General features: G+C 42.2%; 1 protein-coding gene across 1 annotated transcript in view; it reads right to left on the reverse strand.

Moving 5' to 3' along the window:
• Positions 1–12,473: 12,473 nt before the first annotated feature.
• The window catches only part of fxyd3 (FXYD domain containing ion transport regulator 3), a 29,071-nt gene continuing 22,668 nt past the window's right edge, over positions 12,474–18,876 (reverse strand). Inside the window, exon 8 of the mRNA XM_079836650.1 lies at positions 12,474–12,601. Within this exon, the coding sequence (XP_079692776.1) occupies positions 12,588–12,601 (14 nt within the window). The 3' untranslated portion in view covers positions 12,474–12,587. The remainder of the gene's footprint in view (positions 12,602–18,876) is intronic.

The raw sequence follows: 18,876 nt of genomic DNA on the forward strand, positions 1-18,876 counted from the left end.
TTTTCACAAGCAAGGTGTACATTTTCAAAACTCTTAGCACTAATATCACAACATATCATCAAAAGCGCACTTTTTTCAAACATTTCAGCATATTTTCAATTGTGTTAGTACAATACACAAAACCACAACATATCCTTTTCACCACACACAATAAGTGTTTCATCTTTATAAATGTTTCATTCACAGTAATTGCCTTTCATAAAGCTCTTACTATCAAACTTTTGATTTGCATCTCTTCTCGTTCAGTTTAATACATTTGTCTGTTATTTAATCCAACTGATCTTAATGGTTAATCAATTAATAATTTGGTTCACCTTTAGATTTTTTTTAGATATTGATTCTATATACATAGTTTCTAATTTGTTTGCAATTTCCGATATAGATAACCATATGTAATTAATTATTTTTACATTATAAGCGATTTATCTTAGATTATAACTACTATGTTCAAAGTGCGCGCGCGTGTGTGGCCTGGTAAACTCTACATTATGGGGACAAAATGTCCCTATAAAGATGGTATCCCAATTACTTGTCCTTGCGGGGACTTTTTTTTTTTTTTACTGTAGAAAGTTTTGTGTGATTGATAGGTTTATGGGCAGGGTTAGTGTAAGGGGAGAGAATATACAGTTTGTAACCATTATGCCTGCTTATACCCAGAAAGATAGTGACCCAGACATGTGGGTGTGAGAGTGTGTGTGAGTGAACAGAGCAGAGTAGAGTATAAGGGAAAGGAAATAGTCAATGACAATGTAACATCAGACTGATCAGAAATGCATCAGAAGAAGGGAGACAGATGGCATCAAATACAGCATTTTACATTACAGTATGTATGCATTTGATACTGTAAACAGATTACCATAGTAGAGACTGCCACATTACTGTAACTCACCCTTATAAAGCTCAACTACAGTAGATTCAGTCATATGGTACAGTGAGAGCATTTACTGTATTGGCAGCAAACTCTGTTCTATAGCCCAGAACCTCATGAACTTCATCACACCTTTTGATAACACACTGAATAGATAGATACTATTACAAACATTATAGATTAAATTACATAAATTAGGTAATGTAAGCGTATTTTCTTATGTGGCATCTGTAGCCTGTGTTACTGTAGATAATTCAGCAACAAGGGTGATTTGAAACATGTATCTTGCATTGTTTGCTGTTGGATGAACTGATTGTTAAAAGTACTAAACTGACAGAAGATCACACTGTTGTGTTTCAGTGATTAAACCAAATGTTCTCATTACATATTACAATAATCTTGTGTTTGAAACAATGATTATGTGGACTGAAAATATGTGCCACTGAATGAAAGCATTACATCAGGTTTTGAAAGAATGACTAGCTGTGTTACAAGTGTGATCAGTTTAGATTTTTGTACTAAAAGTTTTGAAAATGTACACCTTACTAGTGAAAATAGTACCAAAGCAAATAAAAATCTTAGATTATACAGTAACTACTATGTTCAAAGTGTGTGTCCGTGTGTGTGGCCTGGTAAACTCTACATTATGAAGACAAAATGTCCCCATAAAGATGGCAATATCCTAAATCCTTGTCCTTGCAGGGGCATTTTTTGGTCCCCATGGCCATGAGGAAACAAGCTTATAAATACAGAATGTGTTTTTTTTTGTGTGGAAAATGTAAAGATGTAGCCTGACAAGCCAGACCCACATCAAGATGTTGGGTCTGGAAACTAACCATTGACAGGGCTCAATCCGAGGGCGGGATAAACGGTTGTCTTTCAAATTCCCTCTGCATGCAATTGGATAGCGACATAAGCGCCACAACCAACCAGAGCGAAGATGAAGGTGAAGCCGAGCTAACGTTAGTTGATAGACTTTCGCCGTATCCGGTATAGGCAAAACTTCGAACATATCTTCATTTCTTAAGAATGACTTCAGTGCCGTTCTTTTCCTCAAAGAAAAGCTTAACTCCAAGTCTTCCAGAGTCGCGGCCAAAGCCGATTCAAAAGACCGCTGTTCGCCAGCTTTGTTTACGAGTAACGTTAGCACGCAGAACCTCCGCAACTCTGCCGTGACGTGCCGTCATTGTTAAGTCGCCCACCTACTCTACACACGCTGTGATTGGCCTGACCAGAGTTTGGTTTTTCCAGCTCTCAGGTCTACCGAGAGTTGCTAGACTACACTCGCGACAAAATAAATGTTTTGCCGCTAGGGTGCGTCTAGATTTCTAGGCTAGTAAAGATGCAGAAAGATAGTGAACCAGACATGTGAGTGTGAGTGTTTATGTGGGTGAACATAGAGTATAAGGGAAAGGAAAAGTCAATGACATCAGACTGATCAGAAGTGCATCAGAAGAAGGGAGACAGATGGCATCAAATACAGCATTTTACATTACAGTATATGCATTGTGATACTGTAAACAGATTACCATGGTAGAGACTACAACATTACTGTACCTCACCCTTAATAATGCTCAACTATACTATATATTCCGTCATATGGTGCAGTGATAACATTTACTGTATTGGCAGCAAACTCTAGCCCAGAACCTCATGGCTGTGTCATAACTTCATCACACCTTTTGATACAACACACTGAATAGATACAAACATTATAGATTCAATTTAGGTAAAGTTAGGTAATGTAAGCGTATTTTCTTATGTGGCATCTGTAGCCTGTGTTACTGCAATTAATTCAGCAACGAGGGAGATTTGAAAAAGTTTTCTTGCATTGTTTGCTGTTGAATGAACTGATTGTTAAAAGTACTAAATTGAAAGAAGATCATACTGTTGTTTTTCGGTGATTAAACCAAATGTTCTCATTACACATGACAATAATCTTGTGTTTGAAACAATGATTATATGGAATGAAAATATGTGCAACTGAATGAAAGCATTACATGAGGTTTTGAAAGAATGACTAGCTGTGTTACAAGTGTGATCAGTTTGGATTTTTGTACTATGAGTTTTGAAAATGTACACCTTGTGAAAATAGTACCAAAGCCAATAAAAAAAGCTGTAACTAAAGTAGTAGTCAGATTCTCTTTCTTTCAATGGAGTGAGAAACGTCTTGGTTACGTATGTAACCCTCGTTCCCTGAGGAGGGAACGGAGACGTACGTTAGTGGCTAACGAATGTGGGTTTCGCTTAGAAGCCAATCATCTTCGAGAATTTAACAATGCCCAATGGCAGTGCCAATGCCATGGGCATGCGGAATTTGCATGCTTAACTCCGCCCCACCTTGTGGGTATATAAGGAAGTACGCTGGCAACATCGCATTATGTTACTGCTGCGGAGCCAAGACTGAACTCCCGGCCGTTCCAGCAGTACAGCGGATGTGGCAACAGAACGTACGTCTCCATTCCCTCCTTAGGGAACGAGGGTTACATACGTAACCAAGACGTTCCCTTTCGTTCAGTCACTACGACGTACGTTAGTGACTAACGAATGGGGGTTCCATTATAACAACGCCACTCAGCTGTCTTCCAGTGCCCTGCGTAAGTGTGAGATCCCGCCATATAGGGCCGAAGGACTCCCACTTATCACAGGAATACCAAGGTACACTGGGAAACATATCCCAGTGAGGGAATGCCAAGGATGCCTACCCATAGGGAGGACTTAGAGAGTACACAAATGACCCGCTAAGGGCTGCATATGGGAAAACTCTAGGGTACCAGCCGAAGGTGGATTTTTAACCAAAGGGGTGGCAGGGGCTTGCCAAGTGAAAGACACCTGCTCACTGAGGAGGCTTACGGTGGAGTCGTGTGGGGGTCGCCGGAGGGGAACCATGCAGTCGGGGCACCTGGCCGGACATGAGGGTCTGGGCTCGAAAGGGCAGACTGAACTGATGTCGGCGTCGACAGTGCTGGAGGAACTCTGGGCTCTTGGGGAGCTCACCTGAGGAAAATATCGCACGTATCCAGTCCGTGGAGTGGAATGGCAAGCAAGCGAAGACACCTGAGCCTGGTCCATTACTGGCCACTAGTAGAGGCGAGTACATAGCCGGACACTGGTTCCACTCGGAGATTGTAGAATCTGGCGAATGTGTTAGGTGTCTCCCAGGCCAATGCGGTCAGCAGTGCCATCTTCATTGACAGGAACTTAATATCAACCGGCCGCAAAGGCTCAAAGGGAGGCCTCTGCAGAGCACTTAAGACTACTGAGAGGTCCCAAGAGGGAACGAGAGGAGAGCGAGGAGGATTCAGTCTCCTTGCCCCCCTCAGGAACCTGATGATCAGGTCGTGCTGACTTACCTTTTTGTCCCCCAAGAGATTGTGGTGGGCAGATATTGCAGCCACATACACTTTAAGGGTGGAGGGAGACAGCCTTCTCTCCAACCCCTCTAGGAGGAACGAGAGCACTGACCCGATCGGGCATATCCAGGGGTCTTCTTGGCGGGAAGAGCACCAGGTGACGAAGAGGTTCCACTTCAACGCATAGGCATGCCGAGTGGACTCTGCCCTAGCGGAAGTGATGGTGGCGACCACCGCAGGTGGTAGGGCACTCAAACCTGCCGCGTCCCATCCAGAAGCCACATGTGGAGCTTCCAGAACGCTGGACGCGGGTGCCATAGGGTGCCCCATCTCTGAGTAAGGAGGTCCGGTCTCAGAGGAATAGGCCAGGGAGGGGCTGTCGCAAGGAGTAGCAGTTCTGAGAACCAGGTCTGGCCGTGCCAATACGGGGCGACCAACATGACCTGCTCCTTGTCCTCCCTGATCTTGCACAGTACCCGTGCGAGAAGGCTCACTGGGGGGAACGCATATAAGCTTAGGCCCTGCGGCCAGCTGTGCGCCAGTGCATCCGTGCCGAGTGTGCCCTCGGTCAGGGAATAATACAGGCTGCAATGGGAAGAGTCGAGGGAGGCAAACAGATCTACCTGTGCGTCGCCGAACTGTTCCCAAATCAGCTGGACCGTCTGGGGATGGAGTCTCCATTCTCCAGGAAGTGGCTGAACCCGTGAGAGCTCGTCAGCTGCACGGTTCAGGTCTCCCGGGATGTGGACAGCACGAACGGGACCTCAGGTGCTTCTGACTCCATAGAACGAGATGGAGGGCGCGTTGAGACATACGGCAGGAGCGTAGACCACCCTGGTGGTTGATGTACGCTACTGGCCGTGTTGTCTGTCCGGACTAGTACGTGTTGACCCCTCAGCAATGCTAGGAAGCGGTGCAGGACGAACCGTACTGCCAGCAACTCAAGGCAATTGACATGCAGAAGGCGCTGGCTGCTGCTTGTCCATTGCACATGGCACCCCAGCCCGTGGAGGAGGCAACTGTTGACAACAATATGCCTGGAAACTCGTCCTAAGGGCCCCCGGCCCATAGAAATGAGGTTCGGCCACGGGGTGAGGGTCTGCAGACAGGCCCGAGTCACTGGGACCCGGAGCGTGCCCGAATGCCATGCCCATCTCGGGACTCGATCGCAAAACCAAAGCTGAAGCGGTCTCATATGAACAATCCGAGCGGCGTTACTGCGGCTGCGAATGCCATATGCCCCATGAGCCTCTGAAATAATAATGTGGGACCGCACTCTTGCTCTCGGACTAACGAAGGCAAGTCAGCAGTGACTGTGCACGCTTGCTGGTAAGCAGCACGCACATGGCGACCGAGTCGGAAACCATACTGAGAAAAGAGATCCTCTGCACGGGGCAGAGTCGCTCTTCTCCCAGTTAACCCGAAAGCCCAGACGGGCTAAGTGCCGGAGCACTTGGACTCTGTGTTCGCACACCTGCTCCCGAGAGTGACCCAGTATGAGCCAGTCGTCAAGGTAGTCCAGGATGCGAACCCCGTGCTGCCTGAGTGGCGCAAGGGCTGCCTCGATAGACTACGTGGAGTCACAAGGGGACAGAGCTGGCCCGAATGGGAGGACCGCATACTGAATGTCTGCCCCTCGAAGCAAACCGTAGGAACGGTCCGCGTCGAGGAAGGAGACATGGAAGTAAGCGGCCTTCAGGTTAATCGCTGCAACCAATCTACCGGACGAACGCGTCGAGGAGGCGTTCGCTACCAGCATCCTGAATGGAAGCCTGTGAAGGGATCGGTTCAGGACGGGCAGGTCCAGGATTGGCCGTAACCCACCGGTTTCCTAGGGTACAATGAAGTAAGGGCTGACTTCATTTCGGCTGGAGGGACAGGCTCGATCGCACCCTTCGCCAGTAGGGTGGCAACCTCCGCACGCATGACTGGGGCCTTTTATTGGGCCCCACCATTGAGCGCGGACTCCCCGGAAGCGGGGAGGAGCCTGTGCGAACTGAATCGCGTAGCCGAGCCTGATGGCCTTCGCGACCCAGCGGAGAGTCCCTGAAGCTGTAGCCAGGCTCCCAGGAACTGACCAGTGGGGTCACTCGAACCACAGACGTACCCCGAGTGGGGCAGCGAGGCAGCGTGACTGGCCCAGACGTGGGAGGTGTAGCGTCCCGGTGTGGGGGCACAGTCAGCAGCTGCGTCCTGACAGAGGAGACCAGGGAAGGAAGCACGTTCCACAGGGGTCTGCTCTGAGAGGAGGCTGGCGACAGAGGGGGACAAGAGCGGCGCGGCCCGGGGGGCGGCACACACTGCCATCACCATTCTCTGGGACCTCAGAGATGGGGACACCAGTTCTTCCCAAGTACCACCAGCCCGGGGGCCAGCAGCAGATGGATTTTCCCCCCGGCCCTCCACCGGGGGAAGGAGAGACCCTGCTACCATCCCGTGGAAAGAACTGGGACCTCTCTGAGTTGTCCACCTCCAGCCTGGCGTTTAACCAGGCTGGGGAACGGACTGGGCATCATCCTGCAACCACCTCCACGGCGTGGCCCGGGTGAAGGCTGCTGCTGGAGGAGGGAGGGCGCCCTCGGCAGCGAGCGGACTGAGGCGACTGAGCCGGCGGCTGGTGCAGTGGTGCCGTTGGGCGCAGTTCTCAGCCGCGATCGTCGGGGGTTCTTAATACCACGTGCTGAAACCCAAACACATCGAGCAGTGAATGTGCCCATAGACAGCAACGGAGATCGATCGCACCCGGAAGTGCATGGGCGAACCGTCTTGAAAAAGACGTGCCACGCGCAAGCTCTTTTTGTGAGAGGAAAGCTCTGCAGAGTGCCGAAGCGCCCAGTGAAAACACACATAGCTGTTGCAGATCACTGCACAGATCAGCAGGCAGGCAGTGTGAGATCGCTGGAATGCGTTGTCACACCAACACCCTGGAGAACCGCTCGTCTCAAAGACTGAAGAGAGGACTTCAGGATTCAGGCTTGTAGGAGTGAAGAGATGCTCTTGTTGCCAGCGTACTTCCTTATATACCCACACGGTGGGGCGGAGTTACGCATGCAAATTCCGCATGCCCATGGCATTGGCACTGCCATTGGGCGTTGTTAAATTCTCGAAGATGATTGGCTTCTAAGCGAAACCACCATTCGTTAGTCACTAACGTATGTCGTAGTGACTGAACGAAAGGGAACAACTAATAACTGTGGTTCTAATAAAGTGAATGGGATGCTGTTTAAGCTGATAAACGTAAGCATTATAAACCTTATGACATTCAAATATGGACCAAATGAGAATATATATTTTTGTTTGATTTACTTTGACAGTATCATGTTTTAATTTTTGTAAGAACATTTTGTTTACTGAAACCACTGAATGTGAGGACATTTTTCCCCATTTTCCCTTACTATTTTTTTATTTAACAAATAATTAGCTTTGGACCTACAATAATTGTATTAAAATTGTATAGGTGTGTCAACAATTAGGAGAACATCTCACATTAACATTGTAACTGCTGTTATTCTAAAAGTAATTGTGTTCTGTTACACCGTATTTCTTTTATCACTCAGTAAATATTAAACTCTGAGGCAAAGTTAATTTATTAACACTTTCTAGTCTCTGGCCAGAGAGAAATATATAAACACTGGTATAGAGTTAACATAAACTCTCACCGAGTTAAATTAACTCTATATATTTATCTATATCTTAAACTATTTGCATATTGTGCTTACATGTAAAAAGCAACTTTCAGACAATTTTAATTTGTGCTAACAAGCTTGCTAGAATGTGAAATACTAATAATTATGTCTTTAAAAGTGGGAAGTGGGATCTTCCAAAAGGCATGTGAAATTAACATAACATAAAAACCCTGAACTCTAGGTTGTATACAATCATGGGCTGGGCTGAATTATTGAGTATTATTATTGAGTGAAATATTGAAATGTACACTTTCTAGCATTATTCTGAATTATTTTCAGTCCATTCCATTGATGAACAACTGGATTGTTCCAGCTCTTTTAAAAAAAACAAAAACATCTGTTACCTTTTTATTATTCACAAAATCTATGGTCAGACATAGATTTTCGAGATTTGAGTTTTTATTTTTTATTAACCATCATCAAAAACTTATTTTGAAGCATTTCCACAATTAAAAGAAAAAAAAATCTAAAATCTCTCTGCTTCTGCCCTCTGTACAGCGCCGTTAGCTTTGCGAGTCTGTGAAAGTAAAGGTAAAATTGCAAATGTCATTCAACCACTTGTTTTGCAGGCTGAAAGACGTGTTACCGGAAAATCAGACCTGTAACCACAAACAATGCTGTGAACAAGAGTGCTTATACAGAAACACCTTAAGTTTTATCACATTTTAGGATTGAAAATCAAAATCCAATTTTCCTGACTCTATAGCTCATTATGGCTGTAGTTATGCCAGTAAAAGACCAGCAGTGGCCATCTAAATCTAATTAAGACCAACCTTTTGTATTTACTTTTATTTCTTTTCTTTTTTTAAGATGTGCTAGAGGAGAGTCACAGTATAGAGAAAATCAATGTCTTCATAATTATTCAGAATGTTAGATAAAACGTTTGCATTATAGAACTTCTATTGAGTCTCTATGTTGTTCATTGTTATGAAGATTACAGAGAGTTATGCATATGACCATTCTGATTTAAGCTCAGCATCATAAAACCCCTTCAGCATTGTGGTTTTCACAGGAGGACTTTCCGAAAGCATGCACCTGATGCATGCACTTACAAGAAACATGAAAAAACACAATGGGTTGTGTGTCTACGGTTAATTCAGGGAAAAGAACCTGACCTATATAGCAAATGTAACGTACTGCTCTGAGACAAAAGGTTGAGGATCCAAATGCAACTTTATTTTAAAAGGTAATACACACTCGTAGTCAACAAACAGGCAAGAGGTCATAACAGGTAATCAGTCCAATCAGGCAAACAAGACAGGAGAGTCAGGCAAACGGGTAATCCACGGAAAAGGCAAGAAATCCAAAACCAACAGACAAGAAACCAGGGAAAACGCTCAGAAATGCAGTGTGAACAAACCAAGAAGGGAGACAGATTCCTCTCTGGACTCTGGTCACAGGCTGGAGCTGTCACTGGACGCTGGTCATTGGCTGGAGCCGTCACTGGGCTCTGCACGAAGACAGGAGACGTCACTGGGCTCTGGACGAGGACAGGGGACGTCACTGGGCTCTGGACGGCGGCCATTTTGACTGGAAACGTGTCGCGTTCCTCCTCCACAACACCCACAGTAAACCCGGAGCCACTGAGAAGTAGGGCGCAGTCAATGAAACTCCATTCAAAGCCATTGAGTGGTATCACCGAATAGTGGTTCACTCAGTCCTCCTTGAAAAAAGTATCTAATAGACACCTCCTCAAAGCCCACTTGAGGGGTGAGTTCCAAAAAACACATAGTCCTCAATACTACGTTCTCCTTGTCGGAGACGCATGAGACGAACTGCTGGATCCAAGGTGTGGCGAAGTCTTCTGAAGGTTGAGTATCTAAATGCAGCTTTTTTTAAAAGGGTAATCCACACTCGTAGTCAACAAACAGGCAAGAGGTCATAACAGGTAATCAATCCAATCAGGCAAACAAGACAGGAGAGACAGGCAAATAGGTAATCCACGGAACAGGCAAGAAATCCAAAACCAAAAGGCAAGAAACCAGGGAAAATGCTCAGAAATGCAGTGTGAACAAAACAAGACTTTGCAATGAATGACAGACATGACCAGGCTTATAAAGTGTGAGCTAACAAGGTAATGGGGTGCAGGTGGATGTAATCAGGAAGGAAGTCTGGGTAGTGAGTGATATGGGAAATGTAGTCCTCAGATGAAGTGACAGTCCAGGATGGAGTGCCCTCCGGTGGTAACCACGGGCACTCTCATTTGTGATCGTGACAGCAAATAACTCTCTTGGGATCTTCACTGTGTGTAATAATCATGCTTTTAATAATAATAATACTTTTACTGTTGGTCTTTCAGCAAATTATAGTGATACACACAGTATAAATGAAGGTGACTTTACTTGACACTCCTTTCGAACTTAGAACTGGTCAAGTAAGTGACTAAATGTAAACAATCGACTATTAATATACACATGATATACACTTCTCAATCCAGTCTAATCTTCACAATCCACACAAATACGTTTAAGGGCATTTGTACAGTGTAAAGTAAAGATATGAAAAATATGATTTGTTATCATTATTTCACTTTTGCAGCGTGCATCGGAAACAAGTGGCAACCTTCCGTTCTCTCTCTTGAAACCAACACGGAAGTGACTTAAACTGCCTTAAACTTAAGACTTAAATGGACCCCCCATATTAAAATGGCCAAATTTACAGCAGAAAAAAAATATGTTTACAGCCTGGTACAAAAAGTGGCTTTACTCTATATAGCTATTTTTGCCCTTCATGAGAACAATGCGGGGTGATTTTTTTTTTTATAACTCATCCGTTTAAATTATATTAAAGGGGTCCTATTATGCCCCTTTTTACAAGATGTAAAATAAGTCTCTGATGTCCCCAGAGTGTGTATGTAGAGTTTTAGCTCAAAATACCCTACAGATCATGTTTTATAGCCTGTTAAAATTGCAACTATTTTGAGGTGAGCATAAAACCATAGTAGTGTCCGTGACGTCACCCGTAGGTTTCTGAAGAGAGTTTTTGAAGTGTAAAGTCGGCCGCTGCCATCTTGCCATCTGCGTCATTCCCGGATAACTGAAAATGGAAAAAGAGGCAGGACATGGCTGGAGCTGAGGTGACGTGATGAGTAACAGACAGCAGACAACTGGCAATCCACCTATCACTCAAAGTGGCCACGCCCTTAATTATGCAGAACTTTAAGGCTTTTTAAAGCTGCAGTGCGTAAGTTTTGCCTCTGTGTCGCCATCTCTGTGTGAAACCGGCCATTGCAGTTATTTGTGGAGTTATCATCTGTACATGAGTTGTCCGTCGGCGTGGTTCCTCAGCGTGGATTAATCTAATGTTTTGAGGAGTATGTGCGGCTTTGCTGTCAGACACCACACCGGTGTGGATATTGTACTTCAGAATGACAGATTCTACGTCTTGGAGTATAACCTTAATAAGAATTTTCACCGGAAAATGTCATCTGAACAAGTAAGTAACATATCTGCCACTTTAGGGAACAAACCATTACAATAAATCACGCTACCAACGGTGATTAAATCTAACGATCGCTCATATAACATGAAATCGTGCAAATTATTATTACTGTAATACTTTGTTCTAAGATTGTTCATGATTGCGTGACTATGTGTATTTAGTGTTTATTAGCGTTACCTGTAGATTTCAACTGGATTGCAGCTTTAAGTCACTTCTGTATTGGCTTCAAGAGAAACTGGGGGAGGATGCCGCTTTGCAAAAACACACCGTTTTTGTTTTCCTGAGGCAGTGCAATAAGTTTTAATTTACTTAAAGTAAGCTATAGTAAATAGGAACATCTTGCTATGCCTATTGTCAAAAATTGCTTTTTACATGAAAAATTCCATTATTACTGATAAATATAATAATATATATATATTATAAATTTGTAAATAAATTCCATTATTACTAACTAGTTTACAAAACATAGTGAAATACTAATAATATGTCTTCAAAAGTGGGAAGTGGGATCTTCCAAAAGGCATGTGAAAGCGTATGACCTCTAGGTTCTATAATCAATGCTGTGGTAAATTATTGAGTCGAAATGTACACTTTATAGCATTATTCAGAATTACCTTCAGTTAATTCCATTGATGATCAATTTGTTTGTTCCAGCTCTTTGTAAAGGACAAACACAATATCTGTTATTCTCTGGTTAGACATAGATTTTTGAAATTTGAGAGAAAATGATAATGAACAATGTAGAGATTTTCTTTAATGATCATAATCAAAAACTTGTTTTTACTCAAAGTAAAAATGAAATACAACATGTAACTTCATAATACATTTAATTTGTCAATTGAAACTTTCCTTGTTTAGTTTAAATGCAAATTATTACAATTTAAAAATGTTTTACAAAATAGATTTTTGCATATATAAGCACAGTATAATGTTTTATGCAGCGATGAAACTATCCAGATCTGCAAACAGAACATAAACTAATAATTACACAATCATTTAGTCAACTTTATGAAAACATTGCATGTGAGAGTACAAATATACCAAATTACCAAATTTTCTTAAAAAGTAGATGGGGTGAATGTGGAAAGATCGCTTTATGGATAACTTTTTTTAAAATTATTTTGGTATATATATATAAAGAAAAATATATGGATGATGAGGCCCACAACAACAGCGACGTGGTTCAGGATGAGTGCAGTTTGAGAGTTTCTCGCTGCTTCTGCCCTCTGCCCAGCACCGTTAGCTTTGCGAGTCTGTGAAAGTAAAGGTAAAATTGCAAATGTCAACCACTCATTGTACAGGCTGAAAAACGGAAAATCAAACTTGTAACCACAAACCACAATATTCTGTGAGCAAAAATGCTAAGAAACACCTTTTAAAGGGGTCATGATATGGATTTTTCCATTTTAAAGGGGTCATGAACTGGCTTTTTAAAAAATTGTATACTGTTGTCTGAGGTCAACTTATTGCATTTGCATGGTTTTTACATTCTGCCCTGGTTTTGAGGCTCTCTCAAGAAACGCTCAGTTTTTATGGGCGTGTCACACTGAAGGCTTGGAAGTAAACGCCCATGGCTAGGATTGGATAATATTTGCATATTTAATGAGCAGAAGCTCTGTCAGTGAAAGCGTGTGGGAAACGGCAACTGGAATGAATCGCCCACAGCCAGGGCTCGCAAAATGTCTTTATCAAACAAACACAATGATTCATCTCTCATCCAGGCGCGCGCCCTTCAACTATAAAGTCAAGAGAGTGAACAACGCGCATCAAGGAAGTAATGAACCAAGAACACCACAAATAAAGGATTCTCCAGCCTTTGACAGCGTGCTAAGTTATGTTCAGTTAGACATGTACATATAATCAATACTATCTGTAACAATGCAATACTATCAACATGTTTTACTGTCTTTTTCTGTTCTGTATCGGACATTGTACTACTATAATTTGTTGTCAGACCACCTGTAAAATCATAACTATAATTCAATTCAATTCAATTCAATTCAAATTTATTTGTATAGCGCTTTTCACAATACACATTGTTTCAAAGCAGCTTTACAGAAAGTGCATTTCATAGATGTACAGTAAAAATGTTAGAAAGACAATGTTAAAGAATAATGTTCGAAAAAGTTAATCAATCGTGTATTAATTTAGGCCATAACAACGCTGGCGTTGAGTCGTCTCTTCACAGGCGTGGAGTCGTCTCATCACAGGTGTCGGGGCATCCGAAGTCTCCATGAGAGGCTGGATACAAACTGGAGCTGATGAACTATTTACCTCGGGACTAGTGTCCCGAGATAACAACAGAAAAGCAGATGGGAAATGATTAGCGTAGCTGCTGTTCAGAATATTATATTAATGCTTTTGATCCGATTTAACTGTAGTATAAAAAGATAATTATAATGTGAATGCTTGGCTAAAGAGATGCGTCTTTAATCTAGTTTTAAACTGGGACAGCGAGTCTGAACCTCGAACAATATCAGGAAGACTATTCCAGAGTTTAGGAGCTAAATGTGAAAAAGCCCTCCCTCCTTTAGTGGACTTAGATATCCTAGGAATGACCAGAAGCCTAGAGTTTAGTGATCTTAAAGAGCGCGATGGATTGTAGGGCGATAGAAGATCCGTTAGATACACTGGAGCTAAACCATTTAGGGCTTTATAGGTTAGTAGCAATAGTTTGTAATTGATACGGAACTTCACAGGTAACCAGTGTAGAGATGATAAAATTGGTGTTATATGATCATATTTTCTTGACCTAGTAAGAACTCTAGCAGCCGCGTTTTGGACTAACTGTAGTTTGTTTATTGAGGATGCAGGACAACCAGCTAATAAAGCATTACAGTAATCTAATCTCGAGGTCATGAATGCATGAACTAACTTTTCTGCATCAGAAATAGATAGCATGTTACGTAGCTTAGCAATGTTTCTAAGATGAAAAAATGCCGTTCTTGTAACATATGAAGTATGATTTTCGAATGTCAGGTTGCGGTCTAATATAACACCCAGGTCTTTTACTGTAGTGGATAAAGTGACAGGACATCCTTCCAAGGTAAAATTGTATTGCGAGAGGTTTTGTGGGCAGTTTTTTGGACCAATAAGTAACACCTCCGTTTTATCTGAATTTAATAGCAGAAAATTACACGTCATCCAGTATTTAATATCTTCAACACACACTGTCAGTTTAGATAATTTAGCGTTTTCATCCGGTCGTGATGAAATATATAATTGAGTGTCATCAGCATAACAGTGGAAATTAATTCCATGTTTTCTTATAATATTACCAAGTGGCAGCATATATATAGAGAATAGCAGAGGGCCTAACACGGATCCTTGCGGCACCCCATAGTCTACTGACGTCATCTTTGATTTTTCCCCATTTAGACAGACAAAATGGTAGCGGTCTGATAAGTACGATCTAAACCAGTTTAACTACAGGTAACAATTCTTTCAGTAGTTTAGTGGGTATTGGATCTAATAAACATGTTGTTGGTTTAGATGCAATGATAAGTTTATTTAGCTCTTCCTGTCCTATAGTTGTAAAGCGGTGTAGTAGTTCTTGACGGGCGATAGTTGCGGTTGAATCATAAGACATCATTAAAGATTGTACATTTACAATTTTGTTTCTGATGCTTTCTATTTTCTCAGTGAAGAAATTCATAAAATCATTACTACTAAACTGTAACGGAATATTTTGCTCAGGCGATGTTTGTTTATTTGTTAGGCTAGCCACGGTGTTAAATAAAAACCTTGGGTTATTTTGATTATTTTCTATTATTTTGCGGAGATGCTCAGCCCTGGCTGCTTTTAGGGCCTTTTTATAACGTGACATACTATCTTTCCACGCGATTCTAAAGACCTCTAAATTAGTTTGTTTCCATTTACGCTCTAAGTTACGAGTTTCTCTCTTGATAACATGTGTAGCACTGTTGTACCATGGTGCTTTAGGTTTCTCTCTAACCTTTTTTAATCTAATTGGTGCAACAATTTCTAATGTGCTAGATAAAATCGTGCTCATACTGCTAGCCATTTCCTCTAGTTCATCTGTTTGTTTGGGTTCACTTAGCAGCTGAGACAGATCAGGTAAGCTATTTGAGAATCTATCTATAGTGGTTGGAAGGATTGTTCTGCCTGGTCGATAACGTGGCGCAACATGACAGATTTCAGCAGTACGCAGTATGCAAGTTACCATGTAATGGTCAGTGACATCATCACTTTGCGGTATAATATCTATGTCGGTTGGGTTGGTTCCATGTGATATAATTAAATCTAGTGTGTGATTAAGACGATGAGTGGGACCAGTGACGTTTTGCTTAACCCCAAAGGAGTTTAATAGATCTGTAAATGCAGCCCCTAATGCATCATTTGTGTTATCTACGTGTATGTTAAAATCTCCAACAATTAATGCTTAATGCTTAATGCTCAACTATAACCTGTCAAAAATCTGATTTTCACATTTTAAATTTGTATTGTTGAAATTGATATATGCCATACAGGAAAAGTGCAGTTTTGCGCACTTTTGTATCAAAATGTCACCATAGTTTACGCCTGGAAATACTTATTGAGTACACTGTTATATTGACAACGTGGACAACGAGTAATTTGACTTTTTTGTTCATGAACAATGACACAAGGACTTATTCTGATGGCACTGATACTGTATGTTCATTGACATAAATACTTTTGAGAGATCAACTAATGATTCTGAGAGACTTACAGTATATACTTTTGCAGGCAATCTACAATGGTGCAGTTTGTACGAAATGTTTACAGAAATGTGACAAATGTGACTGAGAAAAACTGTAATACTGATGATAGGAAGAAATGTACTGTATTTAAAAAGAATTGTAGCCTTGGTGAGCATAAGAGAATTCTTTCAAAGACTTTATAATTTTACAAACTTTTGAACAGTGTTATGAATATATCTTATTTGAATCTTGCATTTATGTTTCCATAATATGAAAAATCGTCCTGCAATAAAAGGGGGAAAGAAGCATACATTGAAAGGTAACTAAATTAATACTTACAGCCTTAGAGTAATGAACAGCAGCAGCTCCCAGACAGACGCAGCAGCAGCACGAAGATAATTTGGAGTAACACATGTAATCCGGCACAGGGTCAGCCAGTGGAGCGTGGGTCTGGTACACAGGGGGTTGAACAATGACCACAGGCTCATTGTGGTGATCCAGGACCTGGGCATGAAGCTGGACGCTGTTGGGATGGACTGTATGAGGATTTCCAGCATTACCACCCTGAGGATACAGTGGAATTGAAACCTGGGCCAAGACTGATCACCTTTCTTCTTTAGATATGGCTCTATGTTTTTCCGATCAAATATTGTGAGTCTTTTCTCAGTACCTTAGCCTTTTATGGTAAATAGTGTGAACGGTAATGTGTTGTGGTGAAGAACTGAAACGGCCTATTTCAGAGGCAACACTGTGGCAGTAACATTTACACTTTTTCAGTGGTTTACAATCCTCTCTGGACTGAAACAAAATTTGTTATTTCACTCAGAAATTGCTAGTAAATACACAAATTATTTACAAATTATTACAAAAAATCAGCAAGTAAGATTCACTGCGGTATGAAGAAGGCCGGGGCCAAGAGCCGTGAGAACAGAGCGAATATTAATGAACAACACCTGCTTGACACACAGGTCTCAAGTCCCACGGAATAGCTCCAAAAAGATTAAAAGGAGGAGGGACAGAGCAGGACAAGAGAGGACTAGGACTTTATGCTTTTGTTGTTGTTGTTGCTGTTTGGTTTAAGTTTAAGCTGCAGCTGTCCCTGAGGGCCTGCCTCTTAACTTTCATTTAGGTTTTTTTTGTGTTTATTTTATTATTAAAGTTATGTTTAACGTTCACCAGTTCCCACCTCCTCCTTCCCTTATCAACAAACCTCATTACAAACACAAAAAAAAAATGTTTGTGTACAGTATGTGCTATATATACACTCAAAAAAAAAGGTGCTATATAGCACCAATTTTGGTGCTTCAGTGGTTCTTCAGAGGTTCTTCACCGGTTCTTTGACTAAGGTGCTATATAGCACCGCTACCATATACAGAACATGTTAAGATATGGTGCTATATAGCAACAGAAGTGGTTCCTCTATGATTACGATGAAGAACCATTTTCGGTGCCCTATAGAACCTTTTTTTTTAGAGTGTAGCCCATGTTGAATAGCAGTAGGCCTAGTTCTTAACATGGCTTTGCTTCAGGATCTTTTTTTTTTTGTATTGACATTTACATTGTATTTTATAATGATTGAATAATTGTTCATTGTATTAAAGTACATAAGTATAAGTTTCTATTAGCCACTGCAGAAATTACAGTTAGTCAATGGTTTGCGTTCTAAAAGTTGAATAATCTTTTCCAGCTAATGTCTTTGGAAAGGTATCCTAACTTGTCTAGTGGAGTCTTTCCCTGGTGCTCGTACCTTTGGATGCAATGGATGGCATTTCACAAAGGCCAGACCTTCATTATCGGTTAACGGCTCAAATGGTGAGCAGGAGAGGCTATCAAAACTAAATTCATATCCCATTGCAGAACCATAGCCTTGCAATGGGTCGAAGTTGACTAACACACACAGAAATGTTCTAGTTAAATTATGCATGCCTTCATTGAAGCACTTTCAACTGGTCCTCTCTGTGCAGACAAGGCTGCCACAAACACATTAATTGTGGAGCAAGACAAACCAGAGGCTCTGCAGAAAGTCCAAGATGTTACTTATAGTGCAAGCATGAGGGTAAATTTTCCATTTTGCATACCACTGAGAAAAAGCTCTCAGAATGTGGCTACCAGCCGAAGAGGTTGTCTTGTCTTCTGGATCGGTTGCAATGTCATCCATAGTAATGGCAGGGGTGGAAATGCATATAAGAGACCTTTTGGCTAGCTGTGTGCCAACACATCCTGGCCCAGAGCCTTTTGCTCGTCCTCTTCTGAAAACCATATTGGGCAGTGAGTTGTCTGTCTGCAAATAAATCCACCACCCTACCATAGGGATTGGCACGAGAGTATGCTATCTGATTGTAATGACGGGGAAGATATGGCACACAGAGAGAGGCGATGGACATACGCCCATTTTCAAAGTCTATGTGGCAATTTTATCAGGCTCTGAGATCTTGTCCCACCTTGGTAGTTAATGTAAAAACAACACTGTGGTATTGTCTGTTCTTACTAAGACATGTCTAGCCTTTAGCTGAAGTTGAAAATATTGCAGTGCCTGCCACACTGCCTTCATTTCGAGGATGTTGAAGTGCTGAGACGTTCTCTGCACACACACCCTTCACTTTCTGGTGGCTCCACACAGCTCCCCAGCCTCGCAGAGATACATCTGTTCTAACAACTCCTTACAGGAAGGACTCCCAAGGGCACACCCCTGATGAGAAAATCTTTGCGGGACCAGTGCTTCAGGGTGTGAGCACATGCTGCAGTCACTGTCATCAAAACATGTTTTGGTCATGGCTGATAGGCGTTGTGAATTTAGTCAGAAGTGAAATGGTCTGAGATTCAGCATCCCCAGCCGCACCACTGGT

The sequence above is a fragment of the Gobio gobio genome, assembly GCF_949357685.1.
Source record: "Gobio gobio genome assembly, chromosome: 15".
Classification (NCBI taxonomy): Eukaryota; Metazoa; Chordata; class Actinopteri; order Cypriniformes; family Gobionidae; genus Gobio; species Gobio gobio.